The following is a 21,234-nucleotide window of genomic DNA, read 5'->3' as shown; positions in this document are numbered from 1 at the left end:
AAATAACTATTGATAAGAATTTAATGAATGGACATTTCTGAAGGACAGAAGGGGAGTAAAGAGGAAAGAGACGCGAAAACTGAAAAGAAGCATGTGATACTGGATATGAGACTTTAATGAGGGGGCATTTTTAAGGGGGATATTTCAGGAAATGGAAAATTTAGATGGCCAATGGATTCATGCAGCAATACAGGAGATAACATTTTGTTGGCTTTTTTAGAGTACCATTTTTGCTGATGCGAGGGAGGTTCATATTTTTTCCCCTGTCCACTGCATTCAAACCTGTCTATGCTCTACTGGCTTCTAAGTTGTGCTGATTATGTCCTGAACATCACTTAAATTCATCCCAATACCATGAGAACATTCTCAGTTCTGCAAATGTTCTCGTGTGCTAAAATAAAAAGCAGTTGTTTTTAAATAGAAAGTTCTACTTGCTTAAGTCCGAAAGTAATTCCATAAAAAATCTTGAGAAGTTTAATATAGCAGGCGGCATTCTCTGGTAAGCTAAGGAGAACCTTATGGTAGAACTGTGTTTCTAGAATTAGTGGTTGAACATCATTAGTTGTAAACCAAAGTTATCCATGGCCTATTAGCTTTTTCCATGGACCAAGATTTGTGGGAGGGATTAGTGAGGAGCCCATGGATGAGTCAGAGGTGCCCCCGCCCCCCAGGAGCTTACAATCATGGCCACACAGAAATGCAGGTATTCTACCTATTGCGCTAGAATCAGGTGGTGGTATTTGCTTGTACAGGAAAGGGTGTCAGGAGACCTGGGTTGCTCAAGCCCTTGCAGATTCCTAAAAGAGGCCTGTTTTCAGGTCATGCCTTTGGCTGGTTCCGAGTCCTGGGCCTTGGACTCCTGGATACCTCCTGAGTTACTTCAGACAAGGGCCCATCAAATTCCCATTCTTCGCCTCATAAATGATTAAGAGAACTGCTTGTACCCACTGATCAACTGGTTCAAGGTGTGTGGTCACCAAATTCAGTTAAGCTTCTCCCCTTTCCCCAGGCCCTTGAACGCTGCTGGGTCCTCAGCCTGATGCAGCACACAGCCCTCCCCCAAAAGTGCGTCCTGAAGACAGGCTGAGTTCAGGACACAACGGGCTCTCCTCTCCTCTCCCATCACACCACCTCCGCCGGGTGGGCTCATCCATCCCACTCTCCACACCAGGCCCTTTCTCCATCATTCTCACTATAAAAGAAAACTCCCTTTTGCTTCACGTTGAGACACTCGGAGTTGTCACAGCTGGAACCCTCTCACTGTTACCATAGTGCCTGTCCCCACCTGCAACAGCTCCTCTCTCCTTCTTATTTTAATCCTTTCAAATAAAATCTCTCCTTGCCACTGGCCAGAGTTGGTTGATTTTTTAAAATTTTTTTACATTTATTTATTTTTGAGAGACAGAGAGAGACAGAGTGTAAGCAGGGGAGGGGCAGAGAGAGAGGGAGACACAGAATCCGAAGCAGGCTCCAAGCTCTGAGCTGTCAGCACAGAGCCCGACGTGGGCTGAACTCACCAACCATGAGATCATGACCTGAGCCTAAGTTGGACGCTTAACTGACTGAGCCACCCAGGCGCCCCAAGAGTTGGTTTTTATCCGACATCACCCTCTGGCTGACTGGATAATTCTTTGTGAGCACGTATATCCCTTCTTATTAGTTGAATGATATAAAGTGCTCTGCTCTGAAGTCTCAGTGCCTTATTTGCACCAATTCTAATCATGTATTTCCTGAGTACAAAAAATCATGTATTTCCTGAGAGCACTGATCCATTTTCCATGAAGCCTGATAAGTTTACCTCTAGTATACTGGAGTCAGTTTATCCCCAAGACTTGTTTGTCCTTTGCTTCTTTCTGCTGTCCTCCAGGCTTGCTATAAAGGCCACAGCCCCTGGACCTGAGGAACCTGGGAGGGGTGCCTGGTTTTCGAGCTCCTACTGGGATTCCCTAGACTAGAGGCCACAGTCTCCCCCCCTTCCTTTACCCTAACACCTCCTAGAGCCTCAGACTCCGCCCCTTCAGTACATTATTTATACCAGTGGCTCCCAACTAGTGGTGATTTTCACCACCCAGGGGACATTGGGCAATGTTGGGAGACATTTTTGGTTGTCACGACGGGGAGTGGCTTCTGGCATCTAGTGGATAAGCCAGGCATACTTACTGCACAGTACAACCCCTGCAACAAAGAAGTACTCAGCCCCAAATGTCAGTAGTGCCATGATGAGAAATGCTGATTTACATGAATATCACTGCTGCTAACAAATTTAGTCAAAGAACATTTTCTTATTCAAAAGTTGAACGTGGAACAGTAAAACTCGTCTAAAGGATAATCTGCCGTCATCCAGTCATAACACTATGGCTATTTTTTCTAGGAGGCACTTGCTAATATTTGGACAAAAAAAGACCAACCGCTCGGCAGTAAAAGTTTATTGATTAATTTGCAACATTAGGTACAACATGTATAACTTCATCACACGGTTACAGTCCTGCATTTGTGCTTTGTAGGATAAGTAAACATTCATTCCGGCACAAAAAAGGCTACACACAATATTCTGGGATTGTTTAAAAAATAAATATATCCTTTTCCATTCAGTAGCACAAAGAGCTTTCAGTCTGAGATAATGGATACATTTTAAAATCTGACATTTTGTTAATGTGACAAATTAAACACAGATCCTCAGTCTGGACTATTGATACAACGGATGTCTGATGAATTCTGGGGAGGATTCCCGGGTGTGTGAAAAGGGAGGTACGGCTCATAAGGAAGCTCTCCTGACATTTCCAGATGTGGATGACAGAGAAGTCCAGCACTGACAGCGTGGGGCCTTGTTCACATTTAAAAGTACTTCACAATTTTTCAAAATAGAGTACAAGCACGGTATTTAAGGAAGTCTTTAACAAACACCTTCTCTGGTCAAGAACATAACAGCCAGCATACCTCAGTTAGTTGAAGGGGAAGATTTATTAAGGAGATGATAGATACCTTGGTTTTTCAAAAGAGTGAAGCTCTGTTATTAAAATATTTCAGTGTGATAAGGTTTTCTTTTTTCTTTTTTTCCAAATTAAATGCCAGTGTCTTTGATTCAGGAAGAGTCTATGGTCCTAACGGGTTATGCCAAATCCTGAGCCTGTCACTATGTCATCCGGGTAGCAGGTTGGCCATACCAGTACCAACGCATTTATAATGAAGCCACTGAGCTCAAGTGTCAAGATATGACCTAAGACAACAATCCTCTCATGTTAATGAATCTCTAAGCTAACTCATATATTGTTTAAGGTAATAATCTCTTCATAATTTACAATAAAAATAAAATGAATGTTTATATTTTATATAATTTAATACACAAGCAGATTTTATCTCAAAACATTTTTTTTTGGTAAGAAAGTTTTCACTTATGGTAAGAATCCTGTGATCATGTTACCCAAGCAACACAGAGATGGAAACAAGACAATGTTCAGTCTTTCTCTCTCTCAACTGAACACCAATAGATTTCTGGTTAGCTTGGAATGCAGACATTGCTGGGGAGATGTGGGATATTTATCAGCCAGTTGCCATGAATAAATGAAATCATGTTGGCAGAAGGACATGGATGGTACTCTTGCATTCCTCTTAATATCCACTGATAATGGTCTGAAAGTGGAAATCCTTTATATCAAAATTCTGGAAATTTCTCACCCATATCTTAAGTGTTTACCTGGGCTGATAGCCCCTTAATCAGCTCAGGAAAGTAAAATAAAGGTTACATCATAGTTTATAAAATTATTTTGACTGGTGGCTTTGTTTCTAGTTGATTCGCATACTTGGAGACATTACGTATCATTTTATATTGTTAAAAATATTTAAGTCCAGCTTTCCTGGAGTTTGGGCCTAGTTAAAAGCTTTTTGTTTGAGGCCCCTTAAAATTTCTGTCTTCCCAGTGGTTCTATTATAAGCTTTTTTTTTTTTTTTTTGGACTCGCTCACAGGTTGTATTGATTGTACAGATCTATATTTTGCTATTCCTCACATTCATTCCATGTGCAGCAGACTTGAACAGCAGATTTTGTATAGCTCTGCTAATGTGATGGGATGTTTTGAAAAGGTTTAGAGCATTTAGAGCAAACCACTGTAACCTAAGCTGGAATGGAAGGAAGGAATACTCTAACGGCACAGTGGCCTTATCCCAGTTCCAAAAGCCAATCAAAGAGACTTGGGGTCCCCTCCTTCCGCTCCTCATGCACTTTGCAGTACTGAACAACTGCATGAAAGATATCTCCCACTTTCCAGGACTTCTGCTGAACCAGCCGCACGACATCTAGAAACTAAAATAAAGCACAGAGTTAGGACTTGTGGACCACGGAGGAGCCTCAAAGTTATCTCATTCAACCATCTGTCCAAAGCCGACAGCCCTCTGGCCTGTGTTTTTAATCTCTTGTGACAGTAGGGACTATTTTCCAGGACAGTCTTATTTTCTTTTTAGACAATTGCGATTGTTATAGAGGTCTTTCAAGTGAACTGGAGTTTGCTTCTTCACAGTAGTTGCCTTCCATTGACTTTGGGAGACTAGATGGGATTCTTCCTTCAAAAGTCTGTCTTTTAGATATTTCTAGAGTTTCCTCAGGTTTGAATTGGACTCTCTGTGACAGTACTGGATAGCATAGCTCCCAGGACCTTCTATCTGTCTTACAAATAATCTCTCATTGGATGTACACATTTTCACTGGATGTATACATTTAAGCCAAAGAAATCAAGCGCTGAACTTTTGGTGCCACTTATTGGCTCCTCATTCTGTCTCGAATAGTCCCCTCCCCCAGCATCACATTTCCAGAGACACTGGCTTTTCATTGCAAAAGGAAAAGGAAAGATTGAGACATCAGAGAAAAAGGGGAGAAAGGCTAGGATGTCTTTGCATGATTTGATTAATCAGATTTTTCCAGCTCTTACTTTTCCAGCTCTTACTGGAAGTCTAGAAAGTAGGTGTTACCAGCCGAGAAGGCTTGACTATCAAGTTTCTGAGATCTCACTGAGAGAGGCTCATAGGTTGGTGACTTCTCTTCAAGATTTCCATCAAGGGTCACCAATAGCCTTAGGCTAGACCCATCCCTTGAGGGTGCTTCCTCTCCCTTAAAATGTCTTATAAAGACGCAGTCAACATAAAATACACAGAAATATAGCCTCAGTTCTTTTTTTCGCTTCCTGTACGTTCTGGCTCACTGGGCTACCATTTCATTCCCAACTTTTATCTCTGAGTCACTGCTCTAAGAAACTATCAAAGCTCTGGAACAGATGCCAATATTTGCTAAGCCCTTCCCAGAAGGCTCTTGGCCTCAGACCTTTCTGGAAGCCCAGTTACTAGATTCTTTCCATCTACTCAGGACTTGCTGAAGTAGGATCTCCCACTGTGGTGATGACCACAGGGTGATGGTGACTTGATGCCAAGTTGTCAAAGTGGCCTGCCAGCTAGACGCTCGCCAGTAGTTTGTGGAATGGTCACAGCCTAGGATCTGTTTCAGGATTTCTAAATACAATCTGATATTTCAATAAAGCAGCTTTTGCAAATGGTCTGGCCCAACTAAATACCGCCTATTCTTGAGGCTGCGATGACTTAATCTCAGACATCAAGACCTTGAAACATCTGTGAGTCTGATGGACAAGGAAGTCCACACTCTTTTCTTCCTTCACTGAAAGAAATTTCTAAGTAAAACTGAAGCTAAGATTTTGAAGAAACCAGAAAAGGACATTCCCAGCTTGTTATCATAGCCTTTAAAAAAATTTTTTTAATGTTTTATTTATTTCTGAAAGAGAGAAAGACATAGAATCCGAAGCAAGCACCAGGCTCTGAGCTAGCTGTCAGCACAGAGCCCAATGCTGGGTTCAAACCCACGAACCATGAGATCATGACCTGAGCTCAAGTCGGACACTTAATCGACTGAGCTACCCAGGCACCCCTGCCATAACCTTTTAGAACTGCATTCAAGTTAGCAGCTGGCCTGAGATCTTTCATTGTTCCTGTCCACGGTCTTGCTTTGGTAATTTTATAATCAGCTTTATTTAGTGTGTCAGGGAGCTGAGCTTTTCATTCCAACACACTGAAAAATAAAAATCAAACATTTTCATTTCCTGCCACTTCACAATCAATAATAATTAGGCTCCCCTCTTACATATCACAGTTGACACTTCCTTGAGCAAATATTTTGTCTTAGGAAATGAGAATGGCTTAGATCCTGTGATGGTGTATCACTGACAGACTTATTTGAAGAGGAGTGTTACATGGTAAAGGACTTTTATATTCCCAGGGGCATTTGCTAAATTAGATCGATTGTTTACAAAATTATATGGTAGAATCTATGGGAGTTGTTGCAAGTTGTGAGATTTTTAAAAAATACTCAACTTAGATTTCTGAAAGCAACTACCTTCTTTGGTCCAAGGCAGAATTCCATTTTATTAAGCACATGTGAGTTGGTTTTTATACCACTCTTGCAATTATGGCCTGTAGAGCCGTGATTATCAGCCTTGGCTGTGGCCTGGAACCATCAGACACCTCTAGAAAACTCCAATGCCTGGGCTTCATCCCAAGAGGAGATTCTGATTCAATTGACCAGAGCATCTGGTTCTATAAATCTCCCCAGCTGATTCTAGTGCACACTAAGTTAGAGAACCATGATTAAAGGATTCAGTTCAAGACAATTTCTTATGTTTTTAAATGCAGAGACTTAATATCTATTACGTACTTAATGTTGGTGTTCTCCATCAAATTCATATATTGAAGTCCCAAGCCCCAGTATTGGAAGGTGGGGCCTTTGGGTGATTGATAATTGGGTTTAGATGAGGTCATGAGGACAGGACTCCTCTGGTAAGATTTGTTCTCCTATAAATGAAGAGACACCAGAGCTCTCTCTCTACCATATGTGGACACAGGAAAGGAAAGGGCTCTCCCTGGGAATGGAATCTGCTGGTACCTTGATGTTGGACTTCCCAGCCTCCAGAACTGTGAGCAATAAGTGTGTTGTTTAAGACACTCAGTCTATGGTATTTTGTTAAGGGAGTCTGATCCTACTAAAATGGTATATAAATCTTCCCTATTTTTCTTCCCTTTTTCTGTCTTTTTGTACTTCTACCATTTTGCATGTAGCATGGAATGAGTAATTAAAGGTAAGGTCACTTCTCTTCTGACCCTCACTTTCTTGGGAAGGCATGCATGCACATGTTTCCTCTTTTACCTCTGTTCTTTGCATCACCTCCAAGAAAAAGAAATAATTCTTAAATTCGTAAAGATGAGGAAGGTACTTACTTACAGTGAGGCCAGTCCTCTGACCATTCTAGCTCACAGAAGCTCATTGGATTTAGAAAAGAGGCTAGAGAGCAATGATACTTTGGATCCAGAAAGAAAAATAATTGGCCAGTTTATGTCATTTGTTAAAAATCCAATTGTGTACATGATTTTTTTACACCTTAAATTGAGTACATTAAATTTAACTGATGTCAGTCATTGTGGATTACATTTACAAAGTGTTTTAGATCCTCAGGCATTAAGATTATCATCAGTCTTTGCCCTGGAATTTAGGATACTAAAGTCTACCTCAAATTCTGCCATTCTTTCAGGACATTTCTTATGGGAAGGGGTCTCAAACTTGAGGACTCATCAAAATGGCTTCACTTGAGGGAAGTTGTTAAAACTATACACTTCTGGGCCCCATTGAAAGTGATTAGGGCTAAGAAAGGACCTAGGAATATGAATTGTAAATAAGTGTGCCAGATAATTCTGGGCACTTGGCTCTCAGTTGAGATGTGAGAAATCCTATTTACAGTGCATTTATTTCCCTTTTCTAAAATAAGTTTCCATCATATTTCAAGATTTCTCTTTACAATCTGAGTCTCCCCTGCTTTACACTCACCCTACTCTGCATCCCTCCTGAACTAGAATAGAAATTACACGAGGGAGGGTAGGAAATTTTGTGTCCTTTGTTTCTTACATTCCCAGAGTTAAGAACAGTATGTCGTAGATATGCTCAATAAACATTTGATGAGTGTTCTGAGAACACTTTCTCAAGCGGACATAGCATTTTAATGAGTAGAGAAAATATCATGAAAGAAAAAGCTTGAAAATGAAAGTGTCAAGTTTCAGAAAGAAGTGACACTACACTGGCCACCAAAAATGTTTGGCATTTGCCTTCTGAGTTGAAATGAGGCTGAAATTCATTATAAGCTGACTTTAGGTGCCCTTCAACTTCCAAGGCCGATGGTGGGAAAGATGAGCTGCTTCAGTATTCACTCATGATATCCTCTCCCCTTTAGCTCCTGTCTTAATTTGGCTCCAGGCTGGGGTACTGAGTGGGGAACACACGAATGGGAAAATTGTTATCTAAATTCATTTATTAAGAAAAAAATCAGAATTCACACAAATGGTGACTTGAAGTATATATCTGTGAATGATATCTAACACTCTAGTGATGGTGGGGAAAATGACATTTCTGAACTTAACAGAGATGTCTCTTTAACCATGTCCAAGCTGAGGAGGAGCAGTGCTTTCCTGCATGACACAGCCTCATGGGAAGCCAATCTCTCTTCTGCACTACTGGAAAATAACTACTTAGCCAATTAAAAAGACAATCAAAATGAGCACTGGGTTTTCAAATGCAGCATTGATAAAAGAAAGGATATCAACATTTTGTGTGTGAGGGTTTGCTTTATTTATGAGTTCGGTCTCAGACAACAAACAGTGCCCATTTGTGGAGAAGCCATTCTGTGCAGGGAACCTTAACTGAGTCTGAAAATAATTAGAATATTTAGCCCCTAAAATTACAATCCTTAGAAATAATCTCCTTGATCTGATGCTAAATTGCATGAGTAAAACATTACTTAATGTTTTTCTTGATAACATCAGTGGAGAATTTATTTTCTCAGAAAAACAGCTATGACCAAAGACAGGCATCCCCTCAGAGAATTGAAAATTAGTGAGGATAAAGAAATACCAAGTCAGGGCCGGATTTACATAATCAAGTTACTAATTAAGTTAGTGATACACTCCTTTTCCTTTTACCTAATGGGGATTTATGAGACATGTATTCACATAAAGTCCTATGTTATTTCTTCAAGATGGTGGATTGGATAAAAATCTACTTTGTTAAGAGGTCATCTGAAAATGGACCTAGAAATGCTCTGGAGATGAAGTTGGAAACCAGACTGTCTTTCATTTTTCCATGAATTCGAGGCTGTCATTTGCCTGAGAATATTCTCGTTCCCCTCCCCATGGTAGGGAGGCTTTGAGATTGTGTATGGCAAGAGGGAGGGGTCTTTTGCTCCACTCTTTGCACTGGGCCGGCTGAATGGTAAGGTAGAAGGAGAATCTATTAAACAATGAACCACTCATCACTTTGTCAACAAAGGTATGACAAAATTCAGACGCATAGAATGGTCCAAAGTCCTAGACATGAAGAGAAATATAAATTACTGGTTGGAGAGAGAGGCTGATGTAGAGGGGGCAGTATAAATTAGATCTTTTTTTCCAGTAGCCAATCCCATTCGCTGGTGTTACAGAAATGGGGAAGCTGCTCTAATTACCATGTACGTGGGCAAGATGAGAAAGGATCTTTCATGGCAAGCTGCCAGATTTTGACAGTGAGAATTAAAATGCAATTATACATTAAAAAGAAAATACAGACAGCAACTCCAAGATCATTTAACTTGAGAGAGACACACTGTTGAGAGGTCTCCAGGACTAGGCTGAGCCACCCTTGCCATCCTTTCTCACGGGCCAGCCTCTCTGAATCCTGACTTGCTCATTAAAAAGGGATAGCAATAGCCATTTGGCTCTTCTCCTAGGGTTGTTGAGAAACAAGTATAATGAATATGTGGAGGTACTTTGGGATAATAGGACATTAAAAAATGCACCGCAGCAGTGATAGGCAGGATCCCAGAACAGCCCCCAAGATTTCTGCCCTAAACCTTAGTACATTAGATGAGATAACTATGCCCTTATTATGTTATTGTATGTGGCAAAAGAGACACTTCAGTTAATACTGAGTTAATCAAAGGGAGATTACCAGGTGAACCTAATCTAATTGCACAGGCCCTTTAATTTTTTTTTAAATGTTTATTATTATTGAGCCAGAGAAAAAGACCACATGAATGGGGGAGGGGGAGAGAGAGAGGGAGACACAGAATCCGAGACAAGATCCAGGCTCTGAATTGTCAGCACAGAACCCAACACGGGGCTCGAACCTACAAACTGTGAGATCATGACCTGAGCTGAAGTCAGATGCTCAACCAACTGAGCCACCCAGGCGCCCCATGCACAGGCCCTTTAAAAGCAGAGTGTTTTCTCTGTTTGGTGGCAGAAGTAAGGAACTGGTTGTATGAGACCATGAAGGGGTCATGGAAAGCCACAACTTCCAGAGGTGGCCTTGCAAAGAAACAGGACATCAGTTCTACAACCATGAGGACGTGAATTAGGACAACAACCTGAACAAACTTAGAAGCTTGTTTTTCCCCAGTTTTCAGGCAAGTTCTCAACCAGGCTGACATCTTGATTCCACCTTGCAAGTCCGTAAACAGAGAGCAAGGTAGAATTTACCCAAACTTCTGGCAACAGAGCTGGGAATTACTATTCTAAGCTAGTAAGTTTGTGGCAGTTTATGACGGGTGGCAATAGAAAACTAATGTAGCAACATTATTATCAATTTGAACATTTTTAGAAGGGGCGTGCTTTTAAGTTATGGGAAAATTGAGCTTGAAGACATTGGCGGATGAATTTGTGCATTAATCTTAATAATTGAGATTCTACAGCAGTTAGTGGGCAATTTTAAAGATAGGGAGTTAGCGTTATAGTTGCTATTAATGTAGAGGTTGGCAAAGGATCTATTCCCTCACTTTATATTTCTGGTAGGTCAAAAATGATGAGAAAGTCTGTCTAATGCAAACCTGTTCAATAGGGACTTATAAGTGTTTCTCGTTGACCCCATGCCACAGTCTGTTTTAAATATCAATGTGGCCTCACTTTAGTTTCTTATATATATATCAAATCTTTCTCTTCTACCTTTTATTTAAATGAGTTTTATGAGAAGATTGGTTCCAGAGCAAGGAAATATCAAAACAAAAACAAACAAACACATAAACGATCAAGATGTTAGACACTGGACGAATTCCCATCTCCTCAATTCACTTTCTCATTGCCACCAACTAGCTGAGATAAACTAAGGGTCAAAGAAACAGTTATGATTTTATGCAGGTGGAAGTTTTCAAAGTTCTAGCCACCATCTTAAGGTGAAAAGTCAAGAACAAATCATTCCAATTTAAGTGAGTTGACTGGGAAGTTACTGAGTGTTCAGCAGTGATAAAAACACAAAGCTTTATTCACATCCAAACACAGGCCATGGTACCTTTTCGATTCTGCTTTCCTGAGATTTCTTAAAGTAGATGGTGGGGATCCCAAGTTCAGAGGCTGCTATCCACTGCAGAGTGGCTCGAAGCTCAGTATCAGGACACTCTGGCTCCAGGTCAAAGTTGATCACCAGCAGGCTCCCTTGGGGGCTGGCTGCTCCCACCTGCACTCCAGAGGCACCTTCCAAACACAGACACAACCACAATCTTACGATACTTTCCACAGGGAGGTCACAGGTAAATTGTGTGTCAAAATTATGGGAACGTGGCTTACCCTCTACGTTTTCTGACTGTCCTTTAAGAATCTCCTTTTCTTCTACTAATTCACTTTGGGAGAAAACAACAGTATATGGTTGGTAATGTTTAGGAAGGGCAAGCTGTAAATGGATGATGAGGCAATGGGTCGTATTAATCTAAAAGCTTCTGAAGTTCATTATAGATTTATTGTTTTCATAGAGTGGAGTAACACTGGGGAAATAACAATGTGGCTATTATGTAGGATTATTGGGTCTGCGATAAATAGCCCTGGCCCTAAAAAAGAGGGTAAAAAAATGCGTAGTGTTAGTTGGGATCATAGGTGGCAGAGACTCTAAGAAATACATCTTTCTATTCTCAACTTCTCTTCCACAAACCTTCACCAGTTTGAACCATCAAGGAAATATCTTGTAGGCAACTAGAGTTGATTTGGGGATGGATCCTTCTCCTGTATTTGACTTGCCATTTAAAAGTCCATATATTTCCATCCTGATATAATGATTTTTCCCCCTCTACTATGATAGCAACAAGTTTGCATTTTTGTCTGAAATAAGGGATAAAATAACCAATGGGCTCCAGAACTTAAGTTGTACAACAAAATATATTAAAATTGAAATTTTTCTTTTTCTTTCTAGCAGGAGGATGAGGGAGGCTGGAGGTGATAAAGAACTAGAAATAAAATTGAAGTGAGTATTTCATTAGATAACACTGAGATGTTTTCATAGAGTACTTGTTAAGAAGCCTTGATATAATGGTAGGACTCAGTACGTGCTTCCAAAATGAGAGCATATAGCTCAACATCTGAAAGCAGGCGGCCATCTTGCTAAGACTGTGGTTGTCCTATATTTTTGTACGGTCTAGCAATTAGACTATAAGAACCCCTAAAACTGTGTATTTTTATGAGAGAGTATTCCCTCTTACATTTTCTATTCCTGCTAAGATTTGCTGGCTATATATTCTCCTGTATTTCTGATGCTTAAAGAGAGTTTGGTTTTTCTGCCATGCTTATGGAATTATTTCTAGAAGCACAACCAATTTCCCAAGGGCCTAGATTCTCTGCTAGGTCTCTGCAAGGGATCTAAGTGAAACGGCATAGAGTAAGACCAATTTTACTACTGTGGAATGGCCGGACGTGGTTATGGGTGGTGGTTATTTTGGTTTTCCCTGAGTGCATATAATCTGCGGGGTCCTAGGCTCAAACCCTGGGGAGAGATGGAAGGGTAGCTAAACAAATGTTTCCTGAAAGAGAAAAACAAATTTGCCCCAAAATAAGTTTTTCATTGTTAATATTTGGGTCCTACCTTTAAAACACAAAAGAAATCCAAGATAGCGTGTATGTTCATCTCTACTTGTGAATAATGGCTCTATGAAACAACAGAGGGCTCACGGGGACCCTCAATCACTGAGTCATACTCCCACAGGCAAGACATCTGATTACGTAGTGAAGCAAAAACGATTTAGCTATAGAGAATAACTGAGAAAGGAGATCAGGGAGCACTGCTAGTCTTCTAGTTCATGTTTATTTTTCTGACCTTTCATAAAACTCCAAATAATAAGCTAAGTTATAATGGTCAAAAATAGATTTCAATTCATTTACTTTTCCAGAATAATCACAAATTCTGGAGGCAGTCTTGACCTCACATGGTTCTCCTTTTCTGTACTGTATCTTATGTTACACATGCGCTTCTCTAAGTGCTATTTTCCCTTGGTCTTTTAGACCTTTTAGAAGGGTCCCAAGGTCATGGGAAGCAGTCACTGCATGACAATGACCTATCTCCATTGTGACACATTTGATATTAGACCCATTTAGTAGTGATCATCCCAGGTTTCTACGAGTAAAGGAAAAGCCGTTCACATTATATTCTATTGAACAATAGTCTCTGTTGGTTGGCATGGTCTGATTTAAAAGGATTTTTGCTTCTCTGTGTCCAATGAAGTAAATGACATCTATTTCTGATTATATGGATAAGCTTCCCGTGAAATGATTTTATCCTAGGGGGCAGGTTTGAAATCCAGAATACAGGGGTAAGAGGGTAGGACTATCCTAGAGGCTAGTTCTGGCTCCAGTGACATGGAACCATGGCAGTGTAGACATGATGATTCAGCGGTTGGGCACAATCTCAATGCTCAGAATGGATTGCCAGATGGAATTAGCGATCTCACAATCACTGCATCTTAGTGGCTACTTACTTAATCATGGGAGAAGATGGCATGCTTTCCTGACAAATGTCCAGGTCCATAGTGCCAAGACTGCTAGTGGTACTACTGTTGCCATTGCTGACAAAGCAAAAGTTTACATATTAATGCCCGTCTCCACCACCTGGCCACTCTGCCAACACTGGTGTTCTATCGTTCTTTCTAAGAGGACTTTCCAGAAGAATATTGTTTGGGGGACTGCTAAATTAATATATGTTTGGACAAATTAGGGGAAAGCACTATAAAAGATACTTTTGGTCCAAGCCAATCATCATCATCATCATCATCATCATCATCATCATCATCATCATCGTTTTCGAATTTCTCCAGTGATGTCATGCCTGGAGGAGGCCTCACCTGGTGGGTGACAATCAGCGTGACTTTTATCTTCCTCATTCTAGGTATAGTGAGGATGTTTATCAGTCAGCAAGAGACTCCTTGGTGTTCCCATAGAGACTAAGATACTTCCGAGAATGCTCACCGGGGAAGCTACCAGAATGCTCCTCTGCCTGCTTTTTGACTTCTGACAGAAACCAGGGGGACACACATTCTTCCTTTGCCATTTACGGGATTTTTCTGAGGGGCATTCCAAAGAATATGCACCTGGATCATTGTTTCACGATGGGATTGCAGGAATTATGACTACGAAATTGGGCAATGCCAAAGTTTAATTAACTCCTTTATCATAAAATTGTTGAGAAGCAACACTTGATACCTTATGTGGAGAAGGGGGGTTGATGTATCATCTTCATGGGTTACACAATCAACAGATGGTCTAGCTACTAGCTTGGAACTTATTTGCTGGAACTGAGTTGACTTGAGCCAATTTTTAGACTCTGTCTGTACTTGCAAAATGGAATGCATCCAATTTTAGCAAATTCACTGAGTTTCCTCATACTTCCACTATTTCCCCGTGATGTCTCTTCCAAGTCAGGTTTTCAAAGGGTGAGTGCTGGTGTGTCATATAATGGGGCAGCCTTCCCTCGGGCGTACTATGAGTAACAAACTAGACTCCTCCAGTTTCAAATTCAGGCTTTGGGTTTTGTGTGGGGCATCAAATATATTCACTAACGGAAGTCCAATGACTCAAACATTGTGCTGAAGGTAATGAACACTGTAAACTTCTGCTAAGGCCAGACATTTAAATTCTCTTTGCTTTTTATTTCTATATTGCAATATTTCCCACAAGTTTGGGGGGAAATTTGTTAAAATTTCCCAAGTCTAAGCAGAATGAACTGCCAGAAGTAAGACAGCCAAGAAGCCATTACACCCAGATGCATCTGAATCCCATTTTCCCCTTGGCCCTTCTGGAAAGCCTGTGGCACTGGCCCAGTATCAAGTAAAACTTGAGTAGAAATGTGGAGATTCTATCTGTTTCTACCTCACAGAGGGAGAGTGTTCAGTTTATGTCCCTTGATGGGCTGGGGTCTTTCCAAATCTTTCATGAAACCCTGTCTTGCTTTCCCAGAACAACAATATAGGGGGCAGGGCAGAGAGGGAGAAACAATTAGGCCAAACAACACAACACAATGTGGAAACACTTGCCTCATGTAAACCCAGCCTGGGTTGCATCTGAAATACAAATGAACCAGAGAGAAAGTATCAAACACACCAGGTGTAACAGCAGCTCTGATTTAAAAATTCTCAGTTGTTATCATCGAATGCACTAGCTGCGGCTTGCAGAGAAGGAGATACAGCTGACTCTTAACCTTGACCAAGGTAATTAAAGGCACGACTGGATACTAAGAAACCTCTTGGTACAAATCGTGACAGGCAGGCACCTTGACCTAGCTGGAGCTTTCTCTTTTGCTCTTTTAGGGACCCTTTGCAGAGAATCATTTAGAAAGTATTTTTTAGAATCTGCACGGGGACCTGTTTCTCTAGGAAGTCAAGTAAAGAGCAGGTACCTCATGGATCGCTCACTGAGCTGAAGAAAGCTACTTGTGTCATCGGGGTTGTCCTCCTCATTGGCGAGCTGGGACCAGCTGTCCGTGCTCTCCCCACTGCTGCTGGGAAGGTTGGGAAACTCATCGGGGGCTCTGCCTTCTGCCGAGACTTCAACCTCTGCTACATCTCTGGCATCAAGGCTGTTGCTGTAAATGGGAAGATACCATTACCAAGAGCGGAGGCACAAGATAATAGAGCTTTTCACTTAGACCTTGCTGGTGCCGTGTTGAACACGAGTGTCTGACACAGTGAGCAGGAGATCGCAGGAGACAAGTGGAGACTTTGTTTGAGGCTAACCCTTCTCCTGGCACCCTAAGTCCCTTTCTGCCTCTTCCAAGATTACCGTCCATCAGTTTCGCCATCTCTTTATTTTATCTCTTTCTACTGACTCCCTCCAATCATTTCAAAAACATGGTGAAACCTCTCTCGGCTACATACATAAGAATAAACGAGGGACAGTAGCATTTAAAAGGAAGATACCCAGAGCCTCTTATCCCAGAGATTATGACTCACTTGTTCTGCCAGGAGACCAAGAAACCTGCATTTTAAACAACCCCTGCAGGTAATTTTAATGCAAAGGGCATGTGGACCAGGCTGGAAGAAAAACACCCACCCGGTTCTGGAGGTTTACCAAGTTATAAATGCCTCTGAACACATTTTGCATTTGTAGCTATCATTTTAGACCATCGTCTCCTTATGAAGCCTCTGATTTATATCAGCATTGCCTTTCTGGATGAGTGCTTTTTTAGGTCAAGTCGCTCTCTAAAGCCTTTAACCCTTGATCTGACAGGCTTTCTCCTTACAGCCTTTCCTCCCTGGCCTCCCATAACTTTCTGCCTCTCTGGTCACACGTTGCCTGGAGCCTGGTTCCCTGTGTTCCCTTTCAGTGTCATATTCCCAGCCCTGACGGATTCACTGTCCTCCCTTCCATTCTCTCCCTATCAATTTCATCCACTCTCCTGCCTGTGAAAATAGCTTCTAAATTTGAATTCCGGCCAGGGCCCCTCTTCTGTTTCTAGGGGCTCTTTTTCTTTTTTTTTTTCAGCTGGTCTTCTGAACACATCCAAACTGTCTCATCAATATTTTGAAATCAACATATCTAAAACAAATTCTAATTGCCCTCCTATCCCCTTCCTGTGTTTTTCTATTCCCATTGACCTTTCTGTCTCTATGCTCATGAAATTATCTTAATTCAGGTCCTTCTAAATTGTTAGAATTTAGTTTTGGAAAGAACCCCATAGATTTGCTGTGGATTAGGATGTAGAAGCTCAGTGAGGTTATATGATTTGTCCAAGGTTGCAACGAAAGTGGATGCCAGAGATTAGACCTCATGTTTTGAGACTCGTGGGCTTTTCTCCATTACCCCTTCTCCAGACTATATTGTACTAGCTTCCTAATAGCTGAGCCACAACTATTTCTCCTCTTTCAACCATACAATCCAGCAATTCCCCTTTTAAGAATTTATCCGCCTCAACTGAAAACCCTAATTTGAAAAGACAAATGTGTCCCTTTGTTTATTGCAGCACTATTTACAATAGCCAAGATATGAAAACAACCTAAACGTGCACCAATAGATGAATGGATAAAAAATATATAATCAAATATACAGTGGACTATTGCTCAGTCATAAAAAAAAATCTTACCATATGTGATAACATGGATGGCACTAGATGGTATTCTGTTAAGTGAAACAAGTTGGAGAAAGACAAGTATTATGTGATTTTGCTTTTATGTGGAATCTAAAAATAAAACAAACGCTGGAGAATCATGTAGTGAGGTCTGCGATACAGGAGGGAAGCCTCAAAATTATGAAGCCTGGAGTTCATACAGGAAGTGCTGCTGATACATTTGCCCCTCTTCATCAGGGAGAGAGAGAAAGGAGAGAGAGACAGAGAAACAGAAAGAGCGAGGGGAGAGAGGGAGGGAGAATGAAAAGGAGAGACAGACAGAGAGACAAAGACAGAGAGAGGGAGAGAGAGAGGTCACTTATCAACAAGTCCAAACATTCTCTGCGGAGAGGACGATATGGTCCCTACTTTGCCACACTGGATTGTAAACAAATAGCTCCAGAAATGGAAAGCTCTGTATCTCTCTAGAAGCCTCAATCTTTAGGGCTACTATTCAGTCATCCTTTGAACCAGGTGCTAATGCTCTTTGTTCTGAAAGCCAAATGTATAGAATTGTGAACATATTCATGGAACCTTTCTTCTGACACTACCTACAGTCATCAAAAAGTAACAGCATAGAAGAGAAGGACCAATCACGGCATGCAAAAAGCAAGAGTGTATCTTAGGTGATACCAAAAAATACAGTTGGTGTAGTGGATACCGGAATGCTTTTCTAGGCCACTGCATCCTGACTGTAGACAATACTGGCTGTTGCCAGCACACTCTGGGAATTACCATTGGGCAGAGAATTACCTTGCCAAGGCTGTACCCTCTCTCAGTGAACATTCAAACAACCAGCTGATACAACGATGCAAAAGGCCTCTGGTTGGCTCACCTGGCACCAAACAGACCATTCCATCTTCAGCATTTCCTGCAGGATGTGCCGATGTCTCAGTTGCAAACACATTTGGGGGCATCTTCCCTCTACACAATCTTACCTTTCCTACCTCCCTACAGACGTGTGCACACGGAACACTCCCTAATGGATTATTTACTTAAACTCTCCCTCTTAAGGTCTGTTTCCAGGGGACGAGACCCACAACACTTAGTCTCTTTCTTTCAAAACAGTATACTGGCTGCAGAAAAGTCTATGTAGTTCTCTTCAATCCTAGGATTCATACCTTTATCCTTTCTCCAAAAATGGTTGTGTTTTAAATGTTTAAAAATGAGTTCTAATATAGAGAGTAGAATTTCAAATATATAAATTTTGGGGGTTAATTAAAAATCTCCATTTTTGATATGCGAACTTGTTACCTAGAAAATTTCACAAAAGTGTTGAATCCTTGCCTCTAAGAGTCCTTCCCACAGCATTCTGGGTAGGTACAGCATTAAGGTGTGGCTCTTTCTAGCATTCTGTGCTACTAACTCTCTATGCAAAAAGGTCCTTAATAAGCCTGGTTTTCCTTTGTAAAATATTGAGAAATTTCCAAATTGAGTAGGTAGAAAGTGAGAGAATGGCTGCAACCCAAAAGACATTTGGTGATTTCAGTTAAATTCAAATGAAAGAAAAGTTTATTGAAGATACATGGAAATAATACACATACTCCCCCCAAAAGGGGGGTAAATTAAGCAAGTGCTGAGCACAGAGGAAAGGCTTCTAAAACCATATGTTTGCTCATTTAAAATGAAATTCCTTAGACTAATTCTTTACTAAGTTAGGACCTTACATTACTAGAAAAATTCATTCCAGGATATTTCTTACTAAAGCAGAACTTAAATCTCTGTGATTGACACTGAACATTCAGGTTAAAAATGAGTCTGTCAGCATATTTTATTTTGTCTAATTTCATGCTCTATTTACAGTAAATCTTATATTCTGTGTCAGATAACTGGGAATTCAAAATGAATAATGATTATCTAAAACACTGGTTTTCATTTTCTTTTGAGAGAAATGTATAGCTTGGCTCATTTATTTGTGAATAAGTCACAGATATATTATGCAGATGCATGTAGATGGCCTTTTCCCCACTTTTGACTTTATATTCACACAGAGCTTTAGAGGACAGGTTTTAATATGCTATCAAATTCAACTGTAGAATTTCTGAGTTAGCAGGAACCTCAGAAATCATCAAGCCTTGTGTTTCCCCAACTTAATTTATTAGCAAATCACTGTCATGATTTTTGCCATACCTGCATTCCCCCGTATTATGATAATAATAAAAATTGTTTAAAAAAAGTTATGTAACCTAAAATGTTTATTTTAAACCTAAATGTTTATTTTAAAAAGAAACCTTGAGTCATTACTGTACATGGAAAATAGAAATCACTTGCCGTAAGTACAAGGTAATGGTAAATGTGGAACTACATTTAAAAGCTCTCTTTCCAGGGCTCTTGGGTGTCTCAGTCGGTTAAGCGACTGACTTGGGCTCAGGTCACGATCTCGCATTTTGTGGGTTTGAGCCCCACATCAGGTTCTGTGCTGGCAGCTCAGAGCCTGGAGCCTGTTTCAGATTCTGTGTCTCCCTTTCTCTCTGCCCCTCCCCTGCTCGTACTCTGTCTTAAAAATAAAGAAGCATTAAAAAAAATTTTTTTTAATAAATAAAAGCTCTCTTTGCAATGGGTCATATCGTTGTTTAGTTACAAAAAGCTCATTGAAGGGGTAACACATGACAATTGAGCATCTACATTTTAAATATTTAATTTTAACTTTAAAGCATAAAAATGTCCTTAGTCACCAATCTTTAAGCCAATGGATAATTTAGAAGGGGGAAGTTTTCCTAGATTTATTTTGTTGTTGATTTTGTTTAATTTCACTGTGATCAGAGAATGGGCCCTGTAATATCCTATTTTCAAAAAATTTATTAAGACTTAAAAATTTATTAACATTTATTTATTTTTAAGAGACAAAAAGAGACAGCATGAGTGGCTGAGGGGCAGAGAGAGAGGGGGAGACAGAGAATCTGAAGCAGGCTGCAGGCTCTGAGCTGTCAGTACAGACTCTGACTTGGGGCTTGAACTCATGAACTGTGAGATCATGACCTGAGTCGAAGTCAGACACTCAACTGACTGAGCCATCTGGGTGCCCCTAAGACTTATTTTATGGCTTCATGGTCCATTCAGGTTAATGTTTCAAGTACACTTGAAAAAAAAAGTGTATTCTGCTACTGTTGGTGGAGTATTTAGTAACTGTTAATTAGGTCAACTTGATTGAGAAGATTGTTCAAATCTTGTATATCCTTACTGATTTTTTGTCTACTATTGTATCAGTTACTGAAAGAAGAGTGTGAGATTTCCAATCTTGATTGTAGATTTGTCTATTTCGCCCTCCAGCTCTATCAGATTTTGTTTCATGAGTTTGAATTTTTGTTATGTAGGTGATTACATATTTATTATTACTGTCTTCTTGATGGATTAGACGCTCTATCATTTTAAAATATCCCTCTTTATCCCTGATAAAATTTCTTGTCCTGAAGTCTACCCAGTCTGATATTAATATAGCTACTTCATATTTCTTATGATATTTCTTTTTTTATTCTTTTGCCTTTTACCTACGTATTTATGTCTTTATATTTGAAGGACACTTCTTATAGACTGTTATAGTAGGTTTTTGCTTTTATATTCAGTCTGATGAAATGTCTTTTTAACTAAAGGATTTAAACCATTAAGAATTAATGCAATTATTTGGGATAGAAGGAACCTACTTAAACATCATCAATGCCATCTATGAGAAGCCTTCAGCTAACATCATCCTCAACGGGGAAAAACTGAGAGCTTTCCCCCTGAGATCAGGAACACGACAGGGATGTCCACTCTCACCACTGTTGTTTAACATAGTGCTGGAAGTCCTAGCATCAGCCATCAGACAACAAAAG

General features: G+C 40.4%; 1 protein-coding gene across 1 annotated transcript in view; it reads right to left on the bottom strand.

Annotated features, from left to right (window-relative positions):
- Window positions 1-3,933: 3,933 nt before the first annotated feature.
- The window catches only part of LOC120220653 (SPHK1 interactor, AKAP domain containing), a 129,571-nt gene continuing 112,270 nt past the window's right edge, over window positions 3,934-21,234 (bottom strand). The window contains 5 exon segments of the mRNA XM_039217779.1: window positions 3,934-4,300; window positions 11,357-11,538; window positions 11,632-11,684; window positions 13,803-13,889; window positions 15,716-15,901. Of these exon segments, the coding sequence (XP_039073710.1) occupies window positions 4,157-4,300; window positions 11,357-11,538; window positions 11,632-11,684; window positions 13,803-13,889; window positions 15,716-15,901 (652 nt within the window). The 3' untranslated portion in view covers window positions 3,934-4,156.

The sequence above is a fragment of the Hyaena hyaena genome, unplaced genomic scaffold (genome assembly GCF_003009895.1).
Source record: "Hyaena hyaena isolate Hyena2069 unplaced genomic scaffold, ASM300989v1 scaffold_714, whole genome shotgun sequence".
In the NCBI taxonomy this organism is placed as follows: Eukaryota; Metazoa; Chordata; class Mammalia; order Carnivora; family Hyaenidae; genus Hyaena; species Hyaena hyaena.
Note: the sequence above shows the minus strand (reverse complement) of the source record. Positions and strands in the feature narration are given on the sequence as shown.